The sequence below is a fragment of the Ornithorhynchus anatinus genome, chromosome 5, assembly GCF_004115215.2.
Source record: "Ornithorhynchus anatinus isolate Pmale09 chromosome 5, mOrnAna1.pri.v4, whole genome shotgun sequence".
Classification (NCBI taxonomy): Eukaryota; Metazoa; Chordata; class Mammalia; order Monotremata; family Ornithorhynchidae; genus Ornithorhynchus; species Ornithorhynchus anatinus.
The window spans coordinates 7,188,930-7,211,960 of record NC_041732.1 but is presented as its reverse complement, the minus strand read 5'-3'; the positions used below and the strand labels follow the sequence as shown (position 1 = coordinate 7,211,960).

General features: G+C 46.3%; 1 protein-coding gene across 3 annotated transcripts in view; it reads right to left on the bottom strand.

The window, feature by feature from the left end:
- SMAD3 (SMAD family member 3) overlaps nucleotides 1–19,669 on the bottom strand; it is a 137,038-nt gene extending 117,369 nt beyond the window's left edge. For 2 of the 3 annotated variants that reach the window (XM_029065710.2, XM_029065712.2), the window contains exon 1: nucleotides 19,059–19,669. In XM_029065710.2, the coding sequence (XP_028921543.1) occupies nucleotides 19,059–19,264 (206 nt within the window). In that variant the 5' untranslated portion in view covers nucleotides 19,265–19,669. The remainder of the gene's footprint in view (nucleotides 1–19,058) is intronic. The other variant, XM_029065711.1, reaches the window with a different exon arrangement.
- Between the last annotated feature and the right edge of the window lie 3,362 nt (nucleotides 19,670–23,031).

The following is a 23,031-nucleotide window of genomic DNA, read 5'->3' as shown; positions in this document are numbered from 1 at the left end:
TCTGCCCACAAGGATCGTACAATCTAGTGGGGGAGACAGACATTAACCTAAATTACAGATAGGAACAACAAGAGTCTAATTCAAACTAAGTGCTTTATCATCCTTCCCACTCTTACTCTCTTACATTAACCAAAACCCCCCAAATCTGCCTTTCCTCAAGAGGGATTTTTTTTTTTCCTGCACATCTGTTCACATTCTGGCCCCTCAGATGCAGGAGGTATGCACGAAAATGAATTAACAGAAGAAGCTAAATGCCAGGGCAGTAGCTAAAGAATGGCACTTCTACCCTCCTTCCTGGCCACAAACTGGTGAAAGAAAAAAAAACCACACAAAAAAAACCCTTCAAATCAACTTCTGTGATTGGATCTGCAGAATATCTGACAAGGGGGATAACCCTGAAGAGCATGTTATGATGAAATCGGTCTGTCCATTCCAAGAAAATGGGTGGGGGGGGGGGGGAGGAGGTGGTGGAACTAAACATTAACCCCTCAGGTAGGACTCATTCCTGAATCACTTAGCTGACTGAATCATCAAAAATAGCCACAAATTCTCTGTACTGAAGGAAGTGACTACCTCCTGTCAATCCCCAATCCAAGTTTTGTAATCTCAGAGTGATGTGTTCGCAGAGATTTTTTTTTGGTTGGGGGAGGAGCAGGGATATAATGGGGACAGAATCATCTATTATTTGGAAAACCCAAACTAAGAACCCAACCACACTCCATCACGCAACTGAATCTGTTCTGATACTGCATCATCTGCCCCCCCCCCAAATCACAGTAGTTTCCTTGGTTCCAAAGTCCATATGATACCCTCAGGCTCATGAGAAATGTGGGGCACTTTTAAAAATAAGTAGATTTTTTGTTTGTATATTTTTATTTGCATATTCAGGTTCTACTGTACTTGCCCAAAGGCTGACTACTGCAGCACCACACTCAACAGGGCTCAGGAAATACAATTACCTCTACTTTTTCATCCTGTCACTGTACCACTTCCTGCTTTAGTCTTTGCTCTCCCTCATTTGATCAATGGTATGTACTGAGTGCTTACTCTGTGCAGTGCACTGTGCTAAGTGCATGGAAGAGTACAATACAGTGGAGATGGCAGACACTTTTCCCTCAAGTAATATTTATTGCAGGGCACCGTACTAAGTGCTTGGGAGTGCGCAACACAGCAGAGTTGAGAGACGTGATCGCTGCCCCTCTAGGAGCTTGCAGCCTAGTAGGGGGCTGATGGCACAAACATGGGAAAGAAATTTTGAAGAAACTATTCTGCCTCTTTTGTCTGCTTCAGTGGCCTCTTCCTCACCCCTCCATGCTAAAATGCCTGCTTCCAGTAACTGGGTCTTTTGCTGCGGTGTGGAAGCAAGGGCGGTGGGAGGGAGGAGGAAGGAAGTAGGGGGAGACCAAGGAGAGGGAAAAGCTCTGACCAAAGACTATGGGCCTTGGATGGAAGCCAAACTCTTATCAGGTAATAAGCAGTAATTAAGTTAATCATCCTCCCCCTAACCTGAACCAGGCCCCCAGACTGAACAAACATGGAAGCTTCCAACTCTAAATTCATTGTGAGTGTGGAATGTGTCTGTTAAATTGCTCTATTATACTCTCCCAAACGCTTACAGTACTCTGCACACAGTAAGTGCTCAATAAATATGCTTGACTGTGTAGCTGTTCTGCCTGTTTCCTATAGAAGCTTTCCGTCCCCCTTACAATCCACCATGCCATCAAGTTGTAGTTCCTATAGGCCTCTTCCCAGTGCTTAACTGATTCATTTTTCTCCCTATATCAAGCACCCATGAGAAATAGCAGGGAATGTGGCTGTTCTACTGTTGTGTTGTATTCTCCCAAGCTCTCAGTACAGAGCTCTGCACCCAGTAAGCGCTCAATAAGGAGCAAGGCTTAGTGGATAGAGCGCGGGCCTGGGAGTAAGAAGGACCTGGGTTCTAATCCCAGCTTTGCCACATGTCTGCTGTGAGACCTTGGACAAGTCACTTAACTTCCCTCTGTCTCAGTTACCTCATCTGTAAAATGGGACTAAGAGTATAAATCCCTTGTGGGACATGGATTGTGACCGGCCTGATTAACTTTTATCTACCCCAGTGCTTAGAACAGTTCTTGGCACAGAGTAAGCACTTAACAAGTACCACCGCTATTATTACTAATAATGTTAATAATGATGATGAAAATAATAAATATAATTGATTGAGAGAAGGTAGAGCACAGGCCTGGGAATCAGAAGGAGCTGTGTTCTAATCCCAGCTCAGCCACTTGTCTGCTGGATGATCCTGGCTAAGTCACTTCATTTCTCTAGGCCTCAGTTATATCATCTGCAAAATGGGGGGTAAGACTGAGAGCTCCTTGTGGGACATGGATTGGGTCTGACCTGATTAGCCTGTATCTAGCTGAGCATTTAATATGTGCCTGGCACATAAGAACTTCACAAATACCATCCCTTTCTTTTTTTAAAAAAAAAGCACCTATGCTTACTAACTGCCAAGCACTATGCAAGATACAAGGTAATCACACTGAGGCTCACGATCTAAGAGGAAGGCAACGCAGGCATCTTATTCCCATTGTACAGAGGAGGAAACTGAGGCCCAGAGAAGTTAACAAGCTTTTCCAAGGTCACGCAGCTCTTTCCAATAAGCCACACTGCTTCTTAACGCAAGGTTCAAGGCCTTCAGGTCTTGTGCTTCTGATTTATTTCCACAAGTACTTAGTATAGTGCATTGCACTCATGGGATGCTCAATAAATGCCATTTCTACTACAACATCAGGAGCCCACACCCATTTACCGCTACCCCAAACAAATGTCCCCTTCTCTTCTTTCTGCAAGTATTTAATGGTAATTTCACACACACCTCCCTCTCCTTGCCAATTCCAATTTATCCACCATCACCATCCTTTGATTTCAGGGGGTAGGGGAAATCACTTTCCTATGCCTTGTGAAAGAACAGAAGAGGAAGAGAAATAACACTTGGGCACATAGTATCTAGATAAGACACATATTCATTCATTCATTCACTGTTATTTAGTGCATATCTACTATGTGCAAAGCTCTCTACTGAGACTTTATATAATGATGCCTTCAATTTGAAGGGGCCACTACAGATTTTACCTGTGTATGTATTCAATGTGCCTGACACACATCTGCATCGGTGATGAAATTCTAGATCATGAAGTTTCAGAGGAACTTTCTGTGTGCTCTGCTGTGACCTCAGCGGCTGCTAGGCTTCAGATTCCAGATAAACGCTTTAGGCAGATCTCCAAACAGGCACTCAATCAAGATTCCCAAAATGATTATTATTATTAATAACTGTATTAATTAAATGCCTTATTTGCTAAGCACTAGCCAGCCAATCAATCATATTTAGAGTTGTTAAGGGTATTTGTTAGCATTCATTATGTTTCAGACACTGTGCTAAGCACTGGTCTAAGTACAAGATAATCATATTGGACACAGTCCATTCCCCATACGGAGCTCACAGTATTAACCTCCATTTGACAGATGAGGGAACTGAGACACAGAGAAGTGAAGTGACTTGCCCAAGGTCATACAGCAGACAAGTGGCAGAACCAGGATTGGAATCCAGGTCCTTCTGATTTTCAGGCCTGTGCTCTATCCATTAGGCCACTCTGCTTACTATGTGCAGAGCATTTTACTAAGTGCTTGGGCGAGTACAATACAACAGAATTAGCAGATACGATCCCTACCCATAACAAGCTTACAGTATAGAGGAGACAGACATTAATATGAATGAACAAGCAATTTACAATATAAAGATACATATATAAAGCCAAGAGCTAGGGAAGGAAGCATGGCCTAGTGGAAAGAGCATGGGTCTGGGAGTCCAAGGTTCTGGGTTTTTAACTCCAGCTCTAATAATTACCTGCTGTGTGACCTCAAATCACTTCACTTCTCTGGGTCTTAGTTCCCTAATCTGCAAAATGGAGATTCAATACTCTCCTTCCTACTTAGACTGTGAGTGTCAAGAGGGACCTGACAATCTTGTATCTACCCCAGCACAGAGAAAGCCCTTAAAAAAATACAACAATTATTATTATTATACAAGACAATTATACTAGACTCAGTCCCTGTCCCACAAGACTCACAACATGAAAAGGAAGGGAGTATAGGAACTTAATTTTTATCTTAATAATGTTGTCTTGTTTTTATTTTGTTCTGTCTTGCTTTGCTATCTATCTCCCCCGGCTAGACTGTGAGCCGGTCATTGGGGTGGGATTGTCTCTATCTGTCGCCAAATTGTACATTCCAAGCACTTAATACAGTGATCTGCACAAAGTGCTCAATAAATACTATTGAATGAATGGATGAGTTAATTACCATTTTCCAGATGAGGAAACTAAGGCCCAGAAAAGTGGTGTGCTCACGTTCACACAGCTGGTAAGTGCCAGTGCTGGGACTAGAACCCAGGTCTCCTGACCAAGTCCTGTGTGCTTTCCATTAGACGGCACTAACTCCCAATTATTAATAATAATGAGAAGCAGCATGGCCTAGAGGATAGAGCACAGGCTTGGGAATCAGAAGGACCTAGGTTCTAATCCTTGCTCTGCCACTTGTCTTCTCTGTGACTTTGAGCATATCACTTCATTTCTCTATGGCTTATTTACCTCATTTGTAAAACGGGGATTGAGACTGTGACCCTCAGGAGGAACAAGAACTGTGTCCAACCAGATTAATCTGTAATCACCCCAGTGTTTAGTACGTGCCTGGCACATAGTAAGTGCTTAACAAATACCATAAAAAATTTCTATAATTACTAATTCCCACAAATTGTAAACTCCTCAGGGCCAGAGAGCAGGGTTTACATTTCTTCGGCCTACAATACTGGCAAAGCGCCTCGAGCAGTGTTCCAAAAATACGACTGGTGAGGAGGATTTCCACATGGGTTTTTGAGCACACTCAGTAGAGGGTGCTACTTAGAAGGTGACAGAACTTCTCAGAGAGCAGGAAATGCTATTAGGTGGGAACAAGACTGGGAGAGTCGAGAGAGCCTGAGCGACGCAAACCAGGCTCCATCCTCAATCCTCCACTCTGACTCTCCGTCCGGAAGTCTCAGGACCGAGGCCCATCCGTCATTCCCGACAGGAGATTTCCACCGACTTGATCGGTGTTCACTAAACATTCAACAATAACAAGCGTGTCTGAGGGACATTCATGCCCTTAAAAACTCTATCAATGACCCAAGTATGAATCACAGGATTTCTCCTTCCTCACGCCCCCAATCCTTACTGGCACCAGTTCACAGAAGTTTGCTTTCAATAATGTTTATTTTTAGTCAGCCAGTCAATTTTTTTTTTTTTTTTTTACAAAAAAGAAGGTGGGAAAATGGTGGGGGGCAGTAAGAGTTTTGTTTCCTTTTTGACAGCAAACCCTTTCCCCATAATCTTGGGAAAGGAGCTCTGAAGGTGCATTTTTACCCAAACAATCTTATGAGATTAATCTCAGCTTGCAGGAAGGTTATTTTTTGTTGCTTCTCACTACACTTTGTGTAAGTGTTTGGGTAGTGATAAGTGAATACACAAAGAACTCAAGGAAATGGTGAATGAGTAAACAATGTAACAAAATAAAACAAAATTGCCAACCAAAACCCTCTCCAAGACAAGACCCTGTCTCATGTTACATTAACGGAGAAAACAAGTACTCCTAGAGTGTGAATTAAGTGAGCCATTTCCATCATAACCCTCTGCTTTAACCTTCTTTAAAATCAAGACATTTTTCCTTCTTGGCAACCATGGTTGAATTCTAGGTAAAAACCCCTTACAGCTTTTTTGACATGACAAAAATGACTACCATATAAGTCAAATTTACAGTAGAAACTACAACTTGGCACGTTGGTAATAACTGTAACTACTTTGATAGTTGTGAACACTGACTTGGAATAAATAATCTGAAGCCTTAAAAGGTTAAAACAAAGATTCTTTTGAAATATATCCAGTATGAACTGCTCTGGTCTCTCAAACTGTCAAATGTATATTGCAATGTGGGTTGTTTTTTTTCTGTTGGTGTGTTTGGTTGCTGGGTTTTTCTTTTTAAGAGTATTTGTTAAGTCCTTACTAATGTGCCAGGCACTGTACTAAGCACTGCGACAGATACAAGATAATCAGGTTGAACACAGTCCATGTTCCGGTTATTTGCAGTAGAGTTAAAGTTACTATCCTAATTTAAACTTGTGCACTTCCTCAGGGTGTTTTATTTGTAACTCTCATCCTGCCTACAAAAAGGCTGATCTTACACACACACACAGCAGGTCTTTATATAGTTACATGAAAATAAGGAAACATACCTAGGACACTTGAATGACTGATCACTTTCCATAGATATTTTTCTACGTACCTTAACCATTTTAAATATTCTAAGGGTCTTTACTTGAGAGAAACTTCCTGTTCTAAGCTAGAGTTTCCAAAAATAGGGAATTGTGTTATAATGTACTATAAGAAATGGATTCAATATACATTATTGTGATATCAGTGCTGGAAACTAGGCATTGGACATATCCAAAAGAGGAATGGACAGCTGAATGACTGACCTAACACCAAGCAATCAATCATTTTTTGAACATTTACTATGTGCAGAGCACCGTAATAAGTGCTTGGGGGAGTACAGTACAACAGAATTAGCAGACAAGATTCTTGCCCATAACAACTTTACTGTTTAAGAGGCTCCATTTAGAAATGCTGTTCTTGGGCCCAGGTTGTGATAGAAATCAGGAAGGAAAAACTATTCCACAGCTTCTGTCATACGTAGAATCCATTTCTGGATTCCTCAAATGCAGCTGGAGAAACTTTAGCACCGTTTAAAACTTCTGCACTCTTATTTCTTGTTGACTTTTGTACATACACTACTTGAGCACTTATAAATCATTTTCTGTTTTTCTTGGACCTTAAGCTCCTTGTGGCCAGGGAACACATCTACGAACTCTGTTATACTGTATTCTTCCAAGGGCTTAGTATAGTGTTAAGCTCACAATGAGCGCTCAATAAATACGGCTGATTAAGTCCCAGCTACATTACAAAATCTTTGTGGGTTAGGGTCATGTCTTCTACTGTGCTGTCCCAAAGACTTAGTACTGTAGTCTGCACACAGCTTAACTCATCAAAGCTATCATTATCAATCTTATTTATTGAGCGCTTACTGTGTGCAAAACATTGTACTAAGCACTTAGGAGAGTACAATAAAACAGGGTTGGTAGACAAATTCCCTGCCCACAATGAATTTATAATCTAAAGGGAGAGACAGACATTTATATAAACAGAGAAGGAGAGAAGCCTAAAGGTTAGAGCACAGGCCTGGGAGTCAGAAGGACCTGCTGTGTGACTTTTGGCAAGTCACTCCACTTCTCTGCGCTTCAGTTATCTCATCTGTAAAATGGGATTAAAACTGTGAAGCTCATGTGGGACACAGCATGTGTCTAACCTGATTAGCTTGCACCCACCCCAATCAATTGTATTCACTTAGCCCTTGCTGTGAGCAGAGCACTGTATTAAGCGCTTGGGAGAGTACAATTTAACAGAATTGGAAGGCATGTTCCCTACTGAAAACAAGTTTACAGTCTAGAGTTTACAGTCTAGTACAGTGCCTGGCCCAAAGTAGGCACTTAAATACCACAGTTATTAATTTTTATATAATTTCTAGATATGTAACCTAATACCTAATTTATAGATACTATTCTCCCACTGCAAGTGGTCAATATCATTGATCGATTGAATCCAGCCCACACACTTACTTCACTCCTCTAATTCCAAACTACATTCTGCCTCAATCTCAAACTCTCTCGCCCATGATCCCTTGCTCAAATCCTCTCTCTTGCCTGCCGCTCCCCACTTGATGTCTGAAAGACCACTATTCTTCCCCCTCATAAAAGCCCTACTAAAATCCTACCTCCTCCAATAATCCTTCCCTCCCCCCCTTTTTTTAGGGTATTTGTCAAGCACTTACTATGTGCTAGGCATCGTACTAAGCACTGGGGTAGATCACTCCGGATCATTCTCCCTCCCTTTTGCACTGCCTGTTAACTTGGCTCTGCACTCCTTAAGCACTTTGTTACTCACCCCACCCCTACACACAAACTTAGGTGCACATCCTTATATTTTGTGGCTTCCCCTATCTGAAATGAATTTTATAATGTCAGGTTTCCCCACTAGATTGTAAACTACTTGAGGGCAGGAATCATGTCTACCACCTCTTTTGTACTGTTCTCTCTCAAGAGCTTAGTACAGTGCCCTGCAAACAGTAAGCGCCCATTAAATTCCACTGATTGATTGATAGGTATTCAATAAAGACCATGAGGCCCCTTCAGATAGGGACTGTGTCTGATCTGATTATCTTGTATACACCCTAGTGCTTAGACTACTGTTTGCTGTGAGCCCCACATGGAACGGGGACTGTGTCCAACTTGATTTGCTTGTATACACCCCAACACTTAGTATAGTGCCTGGCATATACTAAGCACTTAAATACCATTATTATTATTATTACACAGTAAGCAGTTAAACACCATAATTACCATTATCTTAAATCTACTTAAGCATTAACTCATGTACCTATCCCCTTTTACATCTTTCTCCTCTCTCTAATGTATTTTAGTGTCTCTCCGTTAGACTGTAAACTTCTCGAGAGCAGGAATCACATCTACTAATTCTGTCATACTCTCCCAAATGTTCAGTACAGTGTTCTCCCCACATTGGGGCTCATTAAATACAGTTGACTAATTGGTAGGGTTTTTTTGTGAGTTTTAATAGTATTTGTTAAAAATAATAATAATGATAATGGTATTTGTTAAGCACTTAGGGTATTTGTTAAGCTAGGCACTAATCCAAGTGCTGGGGTAGATACAGCTATTCAGGTTGGAAAGAGTCCCTGTCCACCATGGGGCTCACGGACTTAATTCCCATTTTCAGATAAGGTAACTGAGGCACAGTGAAGTGACTTGTCCAAAGTCACACAGAAGACAAGTGGTAGAGCAGGGGATTAGAACCCATGTCCTATCCACTACGCCACGCTGCTTCTCAGTTCAGTCTAGTCCGTCTAACTACCTCTGTTGTCGTTCTGCTGCCAATTGGAAAGATCACCCTGAAGAGAATGGACTCAAAATTGCTTTCAGGTCCTGAGGCTGCAGTTCCAAAGCAGATTTTTCCACTTTGACCAAATGGGTCGAAAGCACTAAATTTCACACCAAGATCACAGACACTCAATTAAAAAGTATAAAGCTTTTTCAGGGAGCACCTGCAATAGGTATTTGATGGCCAACACTCCAAATAGAGTAATTTTTTAAAAAGTGGAATTTGTTTAGCTCTTACCATATATCAGGTACAGTACTAAGCACTGAAATAGTCAAGATAATCAGGTTGGACACAGTCCCTGTCCCATATGGGGCTTATAGCCTTAATCCCCATTCTACAGATAAAGTAACTGAAGTCCAGAGAAGTAAAGCGATTTGCCTAAGGTCACCAAGTAGACAAGTGGCAGAGCGGGGATTAGAACCCACGCCCTCCGACTCCCAGGACCAAGCTCTTTCCACTAGGCCATGTCAAGGTGGGAGGGGTAGACAAAACAAGGGTACAAAGGAAAAAGGTACACCCACGTCACACGTGAACACGCAGACAAACACGTCGGTGGGAAAGGCACTAATGAGCAATGGCAAGATCCCACAGCCAGATCATGTCTGCAGTTGTTTGGAGTCAAGCTCCGTTCTACTTGCAAGCATCTGAGAGGACTTGTAAAAGTCCACCCAGTCCAAAGAGGAGTCTGGACTTTTTGTCATTTCTGGCTGTCTTTTTGAGTCTGCTCTCTTCACTGCCAACCAACACAATCAGCTCAGGGGGTGAGGGGGTGGGAGGGGAAGAGTACTGGACCTCTTTTTTTTTTTTTTTTTTACCCAGAAGAACATCAAAAGGAGGCACGGAGAAAAGTTAATTAGTACCATTCATGAGCCTTGTTGAAAGGGAACTGTGCATTCCAATCTTGGAGCATTTAATTGCACTTGATAGGAGGTGGGGGAAGGAAGGGGGCAGGGCTGAGAATGAAGTCTGATTTCAATTTATTTTAGGCACCGTTTGGACCTATTTATTTTATACAGTATCTCATGCAGAATAATGGTATTATTGTGCATCAAACAGCATTAAAATCGCCTAATAAATTAACAAGTGAAAATTAATGGTCGTTCAGTCCATTAAATCTTGTTAATTTTATTTTGGTTACGATAATACAGCAATCACAAGTTTACATTATTAAACCAATATTTATTAAAAACTCATTTTAATTGGATTCCTGATGTGATAAGCTTGCATAGAATTCCTTGATTTCATCAACTTCTTGCATTTCTCATCATAGTTAAATGACTACTGCAGTCAGTCTTTTTCTATTAAAATGAAGTAATCATTTAAAAAAAAAAAACTTCCTTGCAAAAAGGCAGCACTTTAAAAAAAAACACACACAACTCTTGGATTTAATCCAAGGCACCAAATCAGAACCTTATGTCTTTTTAAAGCATATTTAAGATTTAATTTATCTTCTTGAAATGGAAACAGGAAGAGGTGCCGGGCAGAGTCTGCTAGAATTCCAAAATGTAAAGCACACAACCCTTCCCACTATTTTCACTTATATGATGTACGTCGGTTATCATCGAGTCCGAGCGTTCACAAAAGTTACTCTTCGCTCCTAGAAAACCTGGACTGGGATGCCAGATCACGTTGCCGCTTTCAACACTCGATGAAAAAATAGTATAGTGCTGAAAAACCTATCCATCTGACCAATCTTTTCTCATAAAAGAGAAAAATCCCGGAGCAAAAGGAGTTTATTCGCCACCTTTGGCTTATTCAAAAGCAGAAGGGCCAAGGTGCAGACGTCCATACAAACCTAAAGTCAATCACCGGTCAGAAGCGGCATGAAAATCTTCCTAACGTTATTTCAGTCTCCTCGGACTTCTTCCCATCTCAATCACAGTCATTCACTTTGGTCTTAGAAATCTCTTCCCCTGAGAAAAGTCACTTGCTGAGGGAAAACATTGTTTCTTAGCGAGTTACAGGCTTTCGTTCTCGCCTTCCCACCCCTGTTTCCCACGCACAAGTTTTCTGCTTCAATCACTGCAGTATCGGGGGAAACTGCTTAACGTTGGGTTATCATTTCCCAGGCTTGCCAGAACTTCTATATTTTATCTGTGCAGTAATTGTATTTTAACTTTGCATTTCCATAGCAAAAAGTATGAATAAAGATGGGGAAAAGTTAGTAAAAAAATCAAAGGGTGATCTGTTAAGGTCGCATCTTCTCCAAGAGGCTTTCTCCATTTACGATTTCTTTACCCCAACTCCCTCTCCCTTCTGCGTCATCTATGCAATTGGATCTGTGTCCTTTGAGCATTTGATATTCACCCCACCCTCAACCCCACAGGGCTTAAATTCATACCTATAAATTTCATAAGTTACTTATATTAACATCTGCCTCCCCCGTAGACTGTAAGCTTGTTGTGGCAGGGGCCTTATCTACCAACTTCATTGTATTGTACGCTCCCAAACGTTTAAGACAGTATCTGCACACAGTAAGCGTTCTGCACACAGTAGGCGCTCAATTAATACCACTGATGACAATGATTCATGCGTCTTTATTATTGCCGGGAGGCAGCAAGGTATAGTGGAAAGATCAAGAGTCTGGGAGTCGGAGGACCTGGGTTCCAATCCCGGCTCTGCTTCCTGTCTGTTGAGTGACCTTAACTGCCTTATGCCTCAGTACTGATAGTAATTATTAAGCCTTTACTGTGTGCAGAGCACTGTACTAAGTGCTGGGAAAGTGTACACAGGTGGGAAATTAGTTTCCTGTTTGTAAAACGAAGATAATGACACCCACATTTTAAGGTTGTTGTGACCACAAGAAGAGACATAAGTAATGAAGAATGTTTTGGGAATAAAAGTGCAGCCTAAAATAACAGTTTCTAGAACAACTGGAAAATCCACCAGTGGTATTTTCCGAGCGCTTACTGTGTGCAGAGCATTATCATAAGCATTTGGGAGAGTACAATGCAGCAGAGCTGCTGGAAGCAATTCCAGCTCATAAAGAATATACAGTCTTCAGTCACGCTGTGTTTCTCACCTGGTTCTCAAAGGAGGAGAGAATAAGCATTGAATCCCATTCTCTGATGAGGAAACTGAGACTCAGAGAAGTTACTTGCCCAAAGTCAAACAGCAGGCAAGTGGTGGAACCAGGATTAGAACCCAGGTCCTCCAACTCCCCAGCCAATACTCTTTCCTCTACACTAATTTGCTTCTCTCTTGAGAGCAGGGATTTTGTTCACTAAGTACAGGGTTCTGAACATAGGGCTCAGTAAACATTAACTGAGGTAGAAGGTTCAGAAATACCACCATAACTGCCATTTTTCAACACAAATTCTTAATCACATATAGAAATAAAATACTCTTGCTATATACACCCCTGGCACAAAAGCCTGGCACCTATGCCACTCATTACCATTTTACTGTAAAATCCTGAGAGAGGATTCCATTTTAGCTGGAATTCCCCAAGATTTAATCTCAGACTACTTGGCTCCTTTGCCCAAGTGTACCAGCGAGCTTGAGGCCAAGGACAATGCTGAAGTCCAGGGCGTGTAGAAATTAATATCTCCACCAATATGGCGCTGACTACATGTAAATGTTGTTTATGCCTGGGTTGAAGTTTAAGTACCCTGAGGGCAGGGAATATGCCTTGGGCTTCTGTTGTAATCTCCCAAATGCTTAGTACAGTGCATGGGTGCTTACGAAATAATACTACTACTAATGGTGGTATTTGTTAAGCGCTTACTATGTGCCAAGCACTATTCTAAACACTGGGGTAGATACAAGGTAATCAGGTTGTCCCACATGGGGCTCACAGTCTTAATCCCCATTTTACAGATGAGGTAATTGAGGCACAGAGAAGTTAAGTGATTCACCCAAGGTCACACAGCAGAAAAGTGGCGGAGTCAGGATTAGAACCCACTACCTGACTCCCAAGCCCATGCTCTTTCCACTGAGCCATGCTGCTTCTCTAATAAGTAAGCTCGTTATGGAGAAGGAACGTGTCTGATAACTCTGTTGTCTTGTACACTCCCAAGAGCTTAGTACCGTGGTCTGCCCATGGTAACTGCTCAAAAACTACCACTGATCGATGACTAGGACTGAATGCCAAGTGCCACCTCACCCACTCCAGGCATAAACCCTTAAATGTAATAGTGGTATTTGCTAAGCATTTACTACGAAGAAGCAGCCTGGCCTAGTGGATAGAGCAGGGGCCTGGGAGTCAGAAGGATCTGGGTTCTAATCCCAGCTCTGCCACCTGTCTTCTGCGTGACCTCAGGCAAGTCACTGCACTTCTCTGTGCCTCAGTTTCCTCATCCGAAAAATGGGGATAAAATACCCCAGCACTTGATGCAGTGCCTAGCACATGGTAAGTATTAAATACTATTTTTTTTTAAAAAGTTGGCAGGTGCAGGCCAGGGCAGTGTGCAACTGAAGGTGCTTCACATGCCAGACCTGACTGCTGTGACTGTAGCCCAGTGCCAAAGGCAGCCCATGACACCAAAGTCCAGCAGGTGGGTGCCTTGTAGCTGCTGGGGTCTTCGCTGTCCCAATTAGCTGATTATTTTCCAGGATTCTCCCTCAATCTGCCCATGCTGCGGAATGTCCCAGGCAGCTCTTTGGTCAGGACCCTAATTATGGTATTTGTTAAGTGATTACTATGTGCCAAGCACTGTTCTAAGTGCTGGAGTAGATACAAGTCAATCAGGTTGGACACAGACCCTCTCCCACATGGGGCTCGCAGCCTTAATCCCCATTTTAGAGAGGCCCAGGTAACTGAGGCCCAGAGAAGTGAAGTGACTTACCCAAAGTCACACAGCAGACATGTGGCGGAACTGGAAATAGAAACCAGGTCCTTCTGGCTCCCGGGCCCGTGCTCTACCCAATATGCCATGCTGTGAGTCTCAGCAAGCATTTCCCTTCTTGTAGGGCTGGGCCTAGAACCCAGGTGTCCTGGTTCCCAGAGCGGTATTTCAATCACTGGATCAAGATGACAGGCTCTTGGGAAAGCCTGGCATTCCCTGGCATGTCCTTGCCTCAGTACATGAGCCTAACTGTGCTGTGACTGTGGAGGCAGGGGGAGATGGATCTCAGTTAGCTGCTTAACAAAGCGGTCTCCCAGTGGCTAGCAGCAGCTTTTACACTAAAGGACAATAACTCTGGGCGACTGCATGGCTTAGTGAAAAGAAAACGAGACAGAGTTAGGAGTTTGAGGTTCAAGGTCTGGCTCTCCCACTTGACTGTACCTCAATCCCACCTATCTCACTGCCGACCACTCACCCACTTCCTGCCTCTGGCCTGCTACATCCTCCCTCCTCATATCTGACAATTACTCGCCCCCACTTCAAAGCCTTATTGAGGGCACATCTCCTCCAAGAGGCCTTCCATGACTAAGCCTTCCTTTCCTCTTCTCCCACTCCCTTCTGTGTCATCCTGATTTGCTCCCTTCATCCATTCCCCCCTCCCAGCCCCCCACACTTAATGACATATCTGTAGTTTATTTACATTAATGTCTGTCTCCACACCCCCCAGACTGTAAGCTCATTGTAGGCAGGGAATCTATCAGTTTACTGTTATATTGTACTCTCTCAGGCGCTTAGGACAGTGCTCTCCACACAGTACGTGTTCAATAAATACGACTGATTGATTGAAAGCTGTGTGAATTTGGTCAAGTTATTTAATCTCCCTATACCTCGATTTCCTCATCTGTAAAATGTAGATTAAAAACCCTATTCTCCCTTCCTCAGACTAAGCCCAGTGTGGTTCAGGGACTCTGATTATCTTGTAATTACCCTAGCACTTAATGTCATAACTCAATTCAGCACTTTTCTTCCCAGCAACCACCAGTTCTTCCTGCACCACTATTGTTCCCCTGTGTAAAGGCAGGGAGAAGGGCTGATCTTACTTTTCTTATATTGTACTCCCCCAAGTGCTTAGTACAGTGCTCTGCACACATAAAGTGTACAATGAATACCAGTGATTGATTCTCTTCCCATTTTACAAGTGGGGAAACTGAGACACAAAGAAGGGAAACAATTGAGCGGCAGAAAGAGCAAGAACTAGGACCCAGGAGGGCCCAATTCCCAATCCTGGGAATAGGTCACCCTGGCTCTCTCTGCACAAGGCAAAGAGTTAACTAGAAGAAGGTTTTTCTAGAGGGAATCCTCATCGGTTGAATCAGCATGGCGAGATTCTTGCATCTGGGGCCAATCCACCCCGGCAAGGAGAACCCTGAATGGAAAGGAAGGTTTCTGAACCTCCGTGCCACTTTCCCTGACGTGAAAATACTGACTCTCATCTGATTGACAGATGCTCCCTGATTGTGGCCAGCTGAGCCCAGTGCTGTTGTCCAATCAATGGTATTTGAAAACCTGTGTGCAGAGTACTATATTAAACACTTGGATGAGTACAATAATTAACGGAGTTGGTAAGCAAGCTTACTCCTCCTCCTGCATCAGCTATGCACTTAGATCTGTACCTTTTAAGCATTTGTTATTCACTCCACAACATTTTTGTCCTAATTCATAGTTTATTTTAATGTCTGTCTCCCCCTCTAGACTGAAAGCACCTTGTAGGCAGGGAGTTTAGTCAGAGAAGGCCTCTTGAAGGAGATGTGATTTTAATAAGGCTTTTAAGGTGGGGCAAGTGGTGGTCTGTCAAATGATGGGGGAAGAAGTTCGCATCCAGAGGGAGGATGTGGGCAAGGGGTCGGTGGAGAGATAGAAAAGACACAGTGAGTAGGTTGGCCTTAGATGAGCAAAGGAAGTGGCCTGGGTTGTCCTTCAGAAATCAGGGAGGTAAGATAAGGGGGCGAGCTGATTGAGTGGTTTAAAGCTGATGGTAAGGAGTTTCTGTCTGATACAGAAGTGGGTGGGCAACTACTTATGATTCTTGAGGAGTGGGGAGATGTGGAATGAACTTTAAGAAAAATTATCTAGGTATGTTAAAATTGAGATGTTGTCACAGTGTTAGGAAAGTCAGGGGAAGGAAGGTGGGAAGATGAGGCGTTCTGTTTGGGACCTGTTCAATTTGAGGTGTTGGCAGGACATCCAAGTAGAGATGTTCTGATTTGGGGGCTTTTTGTACTTGATTGTTTCCCTTTACTCCCCCCATCACCTTGGCCTAAGAGTAGAAAGTGGTAGGGGGAGTGGTGAGAAGGCAGGTAAAACTGGGAGCTCTAAATCTACCAGGAAGGGGCAAGTGTGAAAGCAGTTGAATCAGAAAGGTTAAACACTTCTGAAGGCATAGTCAGCTTCTCAAGCCCAACAAGGGAGAAAAGTAGTTCCTTTACAGAACTACTCTTTGGTGCTTGATACTGGTCAAGGACACTGATTTGGGAAATGCTACCCAGTGTATTTAAAGCCTAACAAAATAGTTGCATTTATAAAGAAGAAAGAAACAAGCACATCCAGGTTTTGCTACCATACCCTCTTCAAAAAAGGAAAGGGATAGTTAGAAGACAGACCTGAACTGTCAATCAGGCTCCCAGGCTAATTAGGAGAGGAGGAGAACTCAATTAGTCAACCCCTCCACATCTGCCCAGTGGCTGGGATCATCACACCATTTCTCAGTCCTTTTGGGATTGAAAGAACACATCTGCTCTGGGAAGACAGTGTCAGTCAATTGTATTTATCGAGTGCTTACTGTGTCCAGAGCACTGTACTAAGTGCTTGGGAGAGTACAACCAAACAGACATATTCCCTGCACATGGATTTTGCTTTTTTCCCCTGTTCCTGCCCCATCTAAGCCGATGCACCCACTGCTCCCAGCCTCGCTGACACAGAGCAGCTGGGACCCAGAGTTGGAAAGCACCAGAGGAGGTCTACGAGGAGAATCTGCCCATACGACAGGAGTGCCAAGCTAAAGTAGCATTTCAGAAATGAGGTCTTTCCTGGCACCCGCAACAGATGCTGCATTGTACAGACCGGCTATGGGGTCCCGGTTCTGACTGAATACCAAGGCAACATGTGTTTCTTTCTCTTTCATGTACATAGGCAGACTAATTTAGTGGAAAGAGCATTGTAGCGAAGCAAATGGTCACTTTCCCTGTGCCCCTCTCCCCCTGACTCATCTGGCTGGACCATGGGGCAAATCCAGGTGGCACAATTCAAGCACTCCAGGTTCCAGTTTCCTCTCTGCTACTGGAAAGATCTCACGAGGTCAGGGGCTGACCTGGTGGTTCATCATTATGCCAGGGTGGGCTCAAAGCCAAACCCCCTAGGCCCAACCCATTTGTTTTTTATGGTATTTGTTCAACACTTACTATGTGTCAAGCACCACAAGAGCTGGGGTAGATACAAGTTAATCAATCCCTGTCCCAAATGGGGCTTACAGTTTAAGAAAGAGGGAGGACAGGTACTGAATCCCCATTTTGCAGTTGAGGATACCGAGGAGCTAAGTGACTTGCTCAAGATCACACGGCAAGCGAGTAACGGACCAGGGATTACAACCCACGTTTTCTGGGTTGCAGGCCTGAGCTTTATCCACTAGGCTGATTCACTCTGGATAATCCAGCCCCTTGAATGATCTTCCGGTCCTGGGATGGAAGGTCAGGAGATTGGTCCTTGCTCCAAACTTGGCTGTGGGCAAGTCTTTCAGGGCCTGTTTCCCCTCCCTATAAAAGGGACTTCAATCCCCTACCCACCAACCCCTTCCCAGGGAGAGTGTGATGATATATGAGATGAGACATGAATGTGTTTGCAAACAATGCAGCTCTATTCTTTTGTATGCACCCACATTTTCTCTTAGAGCCCCAAGACATCATTCTTCCCAGAACTACCCAGAGCCAGCCTGCCTGCAGATGGACAGAAGAAAGGACATTCACTGAGGCCCTGATATATTCCAGATAGTTCTGACCAAACCCACTGGGAAACGCACTGTAAGCAAGATGTTCCCCCCCCACACTTCTACAGAAAAGTAAATGCATTAAACCCAGCCGTGTGTGTATGTGTGTGTGTTTATGTGGGGGAGAAAGGCAGAGTCACATCTAAAAATACAAAATGCTAATTCAAAAATGAAAAAAAAAAAGGGGGGGTGAGGAGGAAGGAATCTGCCAGTCACCCAGCACACAGGCTCCCTCACCCACAGCCCCATTCTAAGAGGCTTTCAGCTGTGCGAGCTGCATTCCTTAAGTTTAAAAAAATGCACAACCACCTAGTCTGGAGAGTGAAGGCACGAGCTGCCAGAAATTCTGAAATCATGGCAGCTGGGGGTGTGAGGAGTGGGGGAGGGAATGAGGGGTATGGAGAGGGGGAGGCGTAGAAGGGGGTAGAGTGGAGGAAAAGGGGTGCAGTGAAAGGAGGGGAGTGGGATCATAGAAGGGATAGAGTAGAGGACGAGAGAGGCGGGGAAAGGAGAGAAGTAGGGAGGCAAAGGTGGAGGAACAGGGGGTGCAGAAAAGGAGGGGAGTGGGGGCAAAGAAGGGGTAGAGTAGAGGAAGAGGGAGCAGAGAAAGGAGGGAAGTAGGAAGGCAAAGGTTGGACGAATAAGGAGTGCAAGGAAAGGAGCGAGTGGGGGCATAAAGGGGGTAGAGCGGAGGAATGGGGGTGCAGAGAAAGGAGGAGAGTGGGGACACGGAAGGGGTAGAGTGAAGGAATAGGGGTGCAGGGAAAGGAGGTGGGGGGGTAAGAGGGTGGAGGGGAGGGGATGGATGGTCCTGCCAGAGACGCTAAACAAAGCCAGAGCCCTACACAAACTTCTCAGCTCCGCACCACGAACTCCAACAGGGCTCCCCCTTTCTCTCTCCTCCTCCCACTCCCACACCCCACCCACCTTTGGATACTTTTCCAGACTCCAACTCGGAGCGGCGTGGAAGCCCCGAGAAGATTGTGGGGTTTTTTTGGGGGGCGGGGGGGTTCCCCTCCCTCGTCTTCAGCAGACGGGGATCCCACCCGAGAGGGGCAGCGCGTCTCCCCCATCCTCCCCGGGGAGGTCGCGGACACGCGTGGACCCTGTCCGGGCGACTCCCCCGCCCCCCCGCCCCCCTGCCCTAGGCACCTGGGGATGGTAATGCACTTGGTGTTGATGTTCTGGGTGGTGATGGCCTTCTCCAGCTCGTCCAGCTGTCCGGTCTTCTTGAGCTTCTTCACCAGGCTCTTGACCGCCTTCTCGCACCACTTCTCCTCCTGGCCGTTCTGCTCGCCTTTCTTCCAGCCCAGCAGGCGCTTGACGATCGGGGGGGTGAATGGCAGGATGGACGACATCGCGGGGGGCCGGGGGTCCCCCGGAGGGGCTCGAGGGGCTCCCCGGGGGGCACGGGGGGGGGGGAAACCGCCCCAACTTTGGCCCCGACTTCTCGGCTCCGGGGAGGGTGCGGGTCTCTTCTGCAGGCGCCCCCCGACCCCGGGGGGCTGGGGCTGGGGGCTAGGGGAGGTCTGAGACCCCCGGGGCGGGCCGGTCCTGGACTCAAGCGGCAAGCAGAAAGCGGGGCTGGGGGGCGAGGGGAGAAGGAGGAAAGTTTGGTTTTGTTTTCCGCGCGGGGTTGGCGTTCCGCTGCTGCTGCTGCCTCCTCTCGAGCCAAAGTTTGCTCTACTCGCTCACTTTGATGCGTAGATCCATCCGCCGCCCTCCTCCTCCTCTTCCTCCTCCTCCTCCTCCTCCCTCACCCCCCGTCGGCCGCCCCTCCTCCGGCCCGGGGCCCGATGTGCGCGCAAACCCTCCCGCCCCCCTCCGCTCTGCGTCTCACGCAAATGGCCGGCGGCCCCTCCTCCTCTTCTTCCTCCTCCTCCTCCTGCCCGGACCCACCCCGGCGCCCGGGGGGGGGGGGAAGGGGTAATCCTTCCTACACCCTCCCGCCTCGCCTCCTCCACTTCTCCGTTTGGTAGGGTTTTCTAAATCCCCCACACATACACACACTACTGTACCCCCTCTATGCCCCCACTCGCCTCCTTTCACCCCCTATTGCTCCACCTTTGCCTCCCTCCTCCTTTTCCCTGCCCCTCTCTTCCTCCACTCTACCCTTTCTATTCCCCTTTCCTCTCCTTTCCCTGCACCCCGTTCCTCCACTTTTGTCTCCCTCCTTCTTTCCCTGCCCCCTCTTCCTCCACTTTACCCCTTCTATGCCCCAACTCTCCGCCTTTCCTTGCACCCCCTACTCCCGCCTTTGCCTCCTTCCTTCTTTCGCTGACCCCCCCCCCCCCGCCCCCTCGACTTCTCCGATTGGGGGGGGGTTTTAAATCCCCCACACATAACACCACTGTACCCCCTTTATGCCCCCACTCCCCTCCTTTCCTCGCACCCCCATTCCCCCACCTTCGCCTCCTCTTCCTTTCCCTGCCCCTCTCTTCCTTCACTCTATCCCTTCTATGCCCCCCACTCCCCTCCTTTTCTTACACCCCATTCCCCCACCTTTGCCTCCCTCCTCCTTTCCCTGCTCCTCTCTGCCTCCACTCTACCCCTTCTATGCCCCCTTTCCTCTCCTTTCCCTGCACCCAATTCCTCCACTTTTGTCTCCCTCCTTCTTTCCCCGCTTCTCTCTTCCTCCACTCTACTTCTTCTGTGCTCCCACTCCTCCCCTTTCCTTGCACCCCCTACTCCCCACCTTTGCCTCCCTCCTTCTTTCCCTGCCCTTCTCTTCGTCCAGTCTACCCCTTCTAGGTCCCCTTTCCCTGCACCCCGTTCCTCCCCTTTTTGTCTCCCTCCTTTCCCTGCCCCCTCTCTTCCTCCCCTCTACCCCTTCTATGCCCCCTTTCTCTCTCCTTTCCCTGCACCCCATTCCTCCACTTTTGTGTCCCCACTCCCCCCCCTTTCCCTGCACCCCTTTTCCTCCAGTCTCCCCTTGGTGCCCCGATACCCCCCGGCTGGCAGGTGGGAGTGCTGCAGGGCAGGGCAGGGCAGGGCAGCGCAACCGAGGCTCCCCGGTGAACGGCGCTGGGGGCCGGAGCCCAAAGGGCAAGGCAGCCGGGTAAGGCCTCTTCCCCTCTTTCCCCCTCCAGGAACACGCTGAGGGAAGTTCGCTTCCACTGTTATCAATTCAAAGCAGATCGTGCTGCGAGGCACATATTTACTCCTTTCTCTCGCTCCCTCTGTCTCTTTCTCTCTTTGTCTCTCTCTCTCCCTCTCTTTCTCTCTCCCTCCCCCCTCCTATCTTTCTCTTGCTTTTTCTCTTTCGCTTCTTTTCTCACGCTATCTCCATTTTTCTCTCGCTCTTTCTCCGCCTTTTTCTCTGTCTTTTTTCCCTCTCTCTCTCTCTTCTGCCTCTCGCTCTCCTTTTCTCCCTTTTTTCGCTCTCTCTCTCTCATCTCACTTTCTCTCGCTCTCCTTTTCTCACTTTTTCTCTCCCTCTTGCTTCCGCTCTTTTCTCTCGCTCTTGTTTTCTCTCTCGCTCTCACTCTTTTTTATCTCACTTTTTCTTTCTCCGGGCCCGCCTCCGGCCGTGAAGACCACAAATCCTCTCTAAATGTATTTCCTTCGGGTCAAAGGAAACCTGCCTCGAATTAAGAGGGTTGTGTGGCAGATAGGTTTTCAAGAAGTGAAAATTTGGTGGTCACAGACCTGTTTCATGAAGCTGCGTTGGGAGACATTCTAGGGCAGGGCAAACTCGACTAATAAAGCGCCAGGGAAAGCTTTAGGGTCTCCTTATTTTGCCCACCTTTAGGCCAGAGCGAAACTATTTTTATTATTACTATTTGGCTGAAACAGCACCCCCCGATCCATCCGAAGACAAGCGCTGGGGTTAGGATCAGCGAGACTCTGCCGGTGCTCAGGGCCGATCCCTGAACTGAGATCGATCAATTAATCAATCAATCAATCACCGGTATTTACTGAGCGGTTCCTAGTGCAGATCACCGTGCACAGATGTGAGAAACGCGGACAGAAGCGAGCATGAGTCGCTTGGGAGGTTCTTGCGGGGAGAGGGACAAAAAAAAAAAAAAGAAACCAACCCACCCACAAAAACGAGGGTCTAAAAGTGAAAGGGGGTTGTTTGAGACATACAACCCTCCTGGTGAATAGACAGGAGGGATTGAAAACGGGAGGCTCCCGGCGGGGACCGAGTGATTGATTAATTGATGGGTTGAATCACCATATTAAAGGTATCGGTCCCTTCCACGCGACCCCCTCCCCTCTCTTTCCCCTCCCCGTCTAAGGGGGCTTCTCCCTCCTATGCCACCGCCCCCCAACACTCGTCCTTGCCCGTGGCAGATTGCTGGGGGTCTATGTAAGGCGGTTAACCTCCATTGTTTGTTTTTAACAGCAGGAAACCCCTGTGGCGCGAGAGAAAAGAGGGTTATCGGGGGAAGGCTAGGCCTGGGGGCTGCAAAGGGACTTTAATGCCTGGAGGAGGAGACCTGAATCCGCATCAGTTGCTGGCTCACTGCGGGGTCCTCGGCGCGGAGAAAGAGAAAGAGCAAGCGCGGTGGAACACATGCAAATAATAATGATGGTATTTATTAAGCGCTTACTATGTGCCATGCACTGTTCTGAGCGCTGGGGTAGATACAAGGTCATCAGGTTGTCCCCCGTGGGGCTCACAGTCTTAATCCCAATTTTACAGATGAGGGACCTGATGCCCAGAGAAGTGAACTGACTTGCCCAAAGTCACACAGCTGACAAGGGGCAGAGCCGGGATTAGAACCCACGACCTCTGACTCCCAAGCCCATGCTCTTTCCACTAAACCACGTGTTTTAGTCGTTGCCCCTCCACCAAACTCACACTCATGGAACCACAGAATCCTACAGTTGGAAGGGGCCTCGAGAAGTCAGCCAGTCAGTGCAGAGCACTGTACTAAGCGCTTATCAGGTTCAGCCCTCTGCCTCCAGGCAGGTGAATGGCTGAGCCATCAAGGCCAGACAGTTGGCTGTTTTCTTCTTAAAGATCACCTATCCGTGGTATTTTTTGAGCACTCACTGTGTGTAGAACGCGGGATTCAGCATGTGGAGAGTATAAGGCAATAGAGTTAGTTGGTATGATCCCTGCCCACAGGGAGTTTACTGTCTAGAGGGGGAGATAGACATTAAAATAAATTACAGT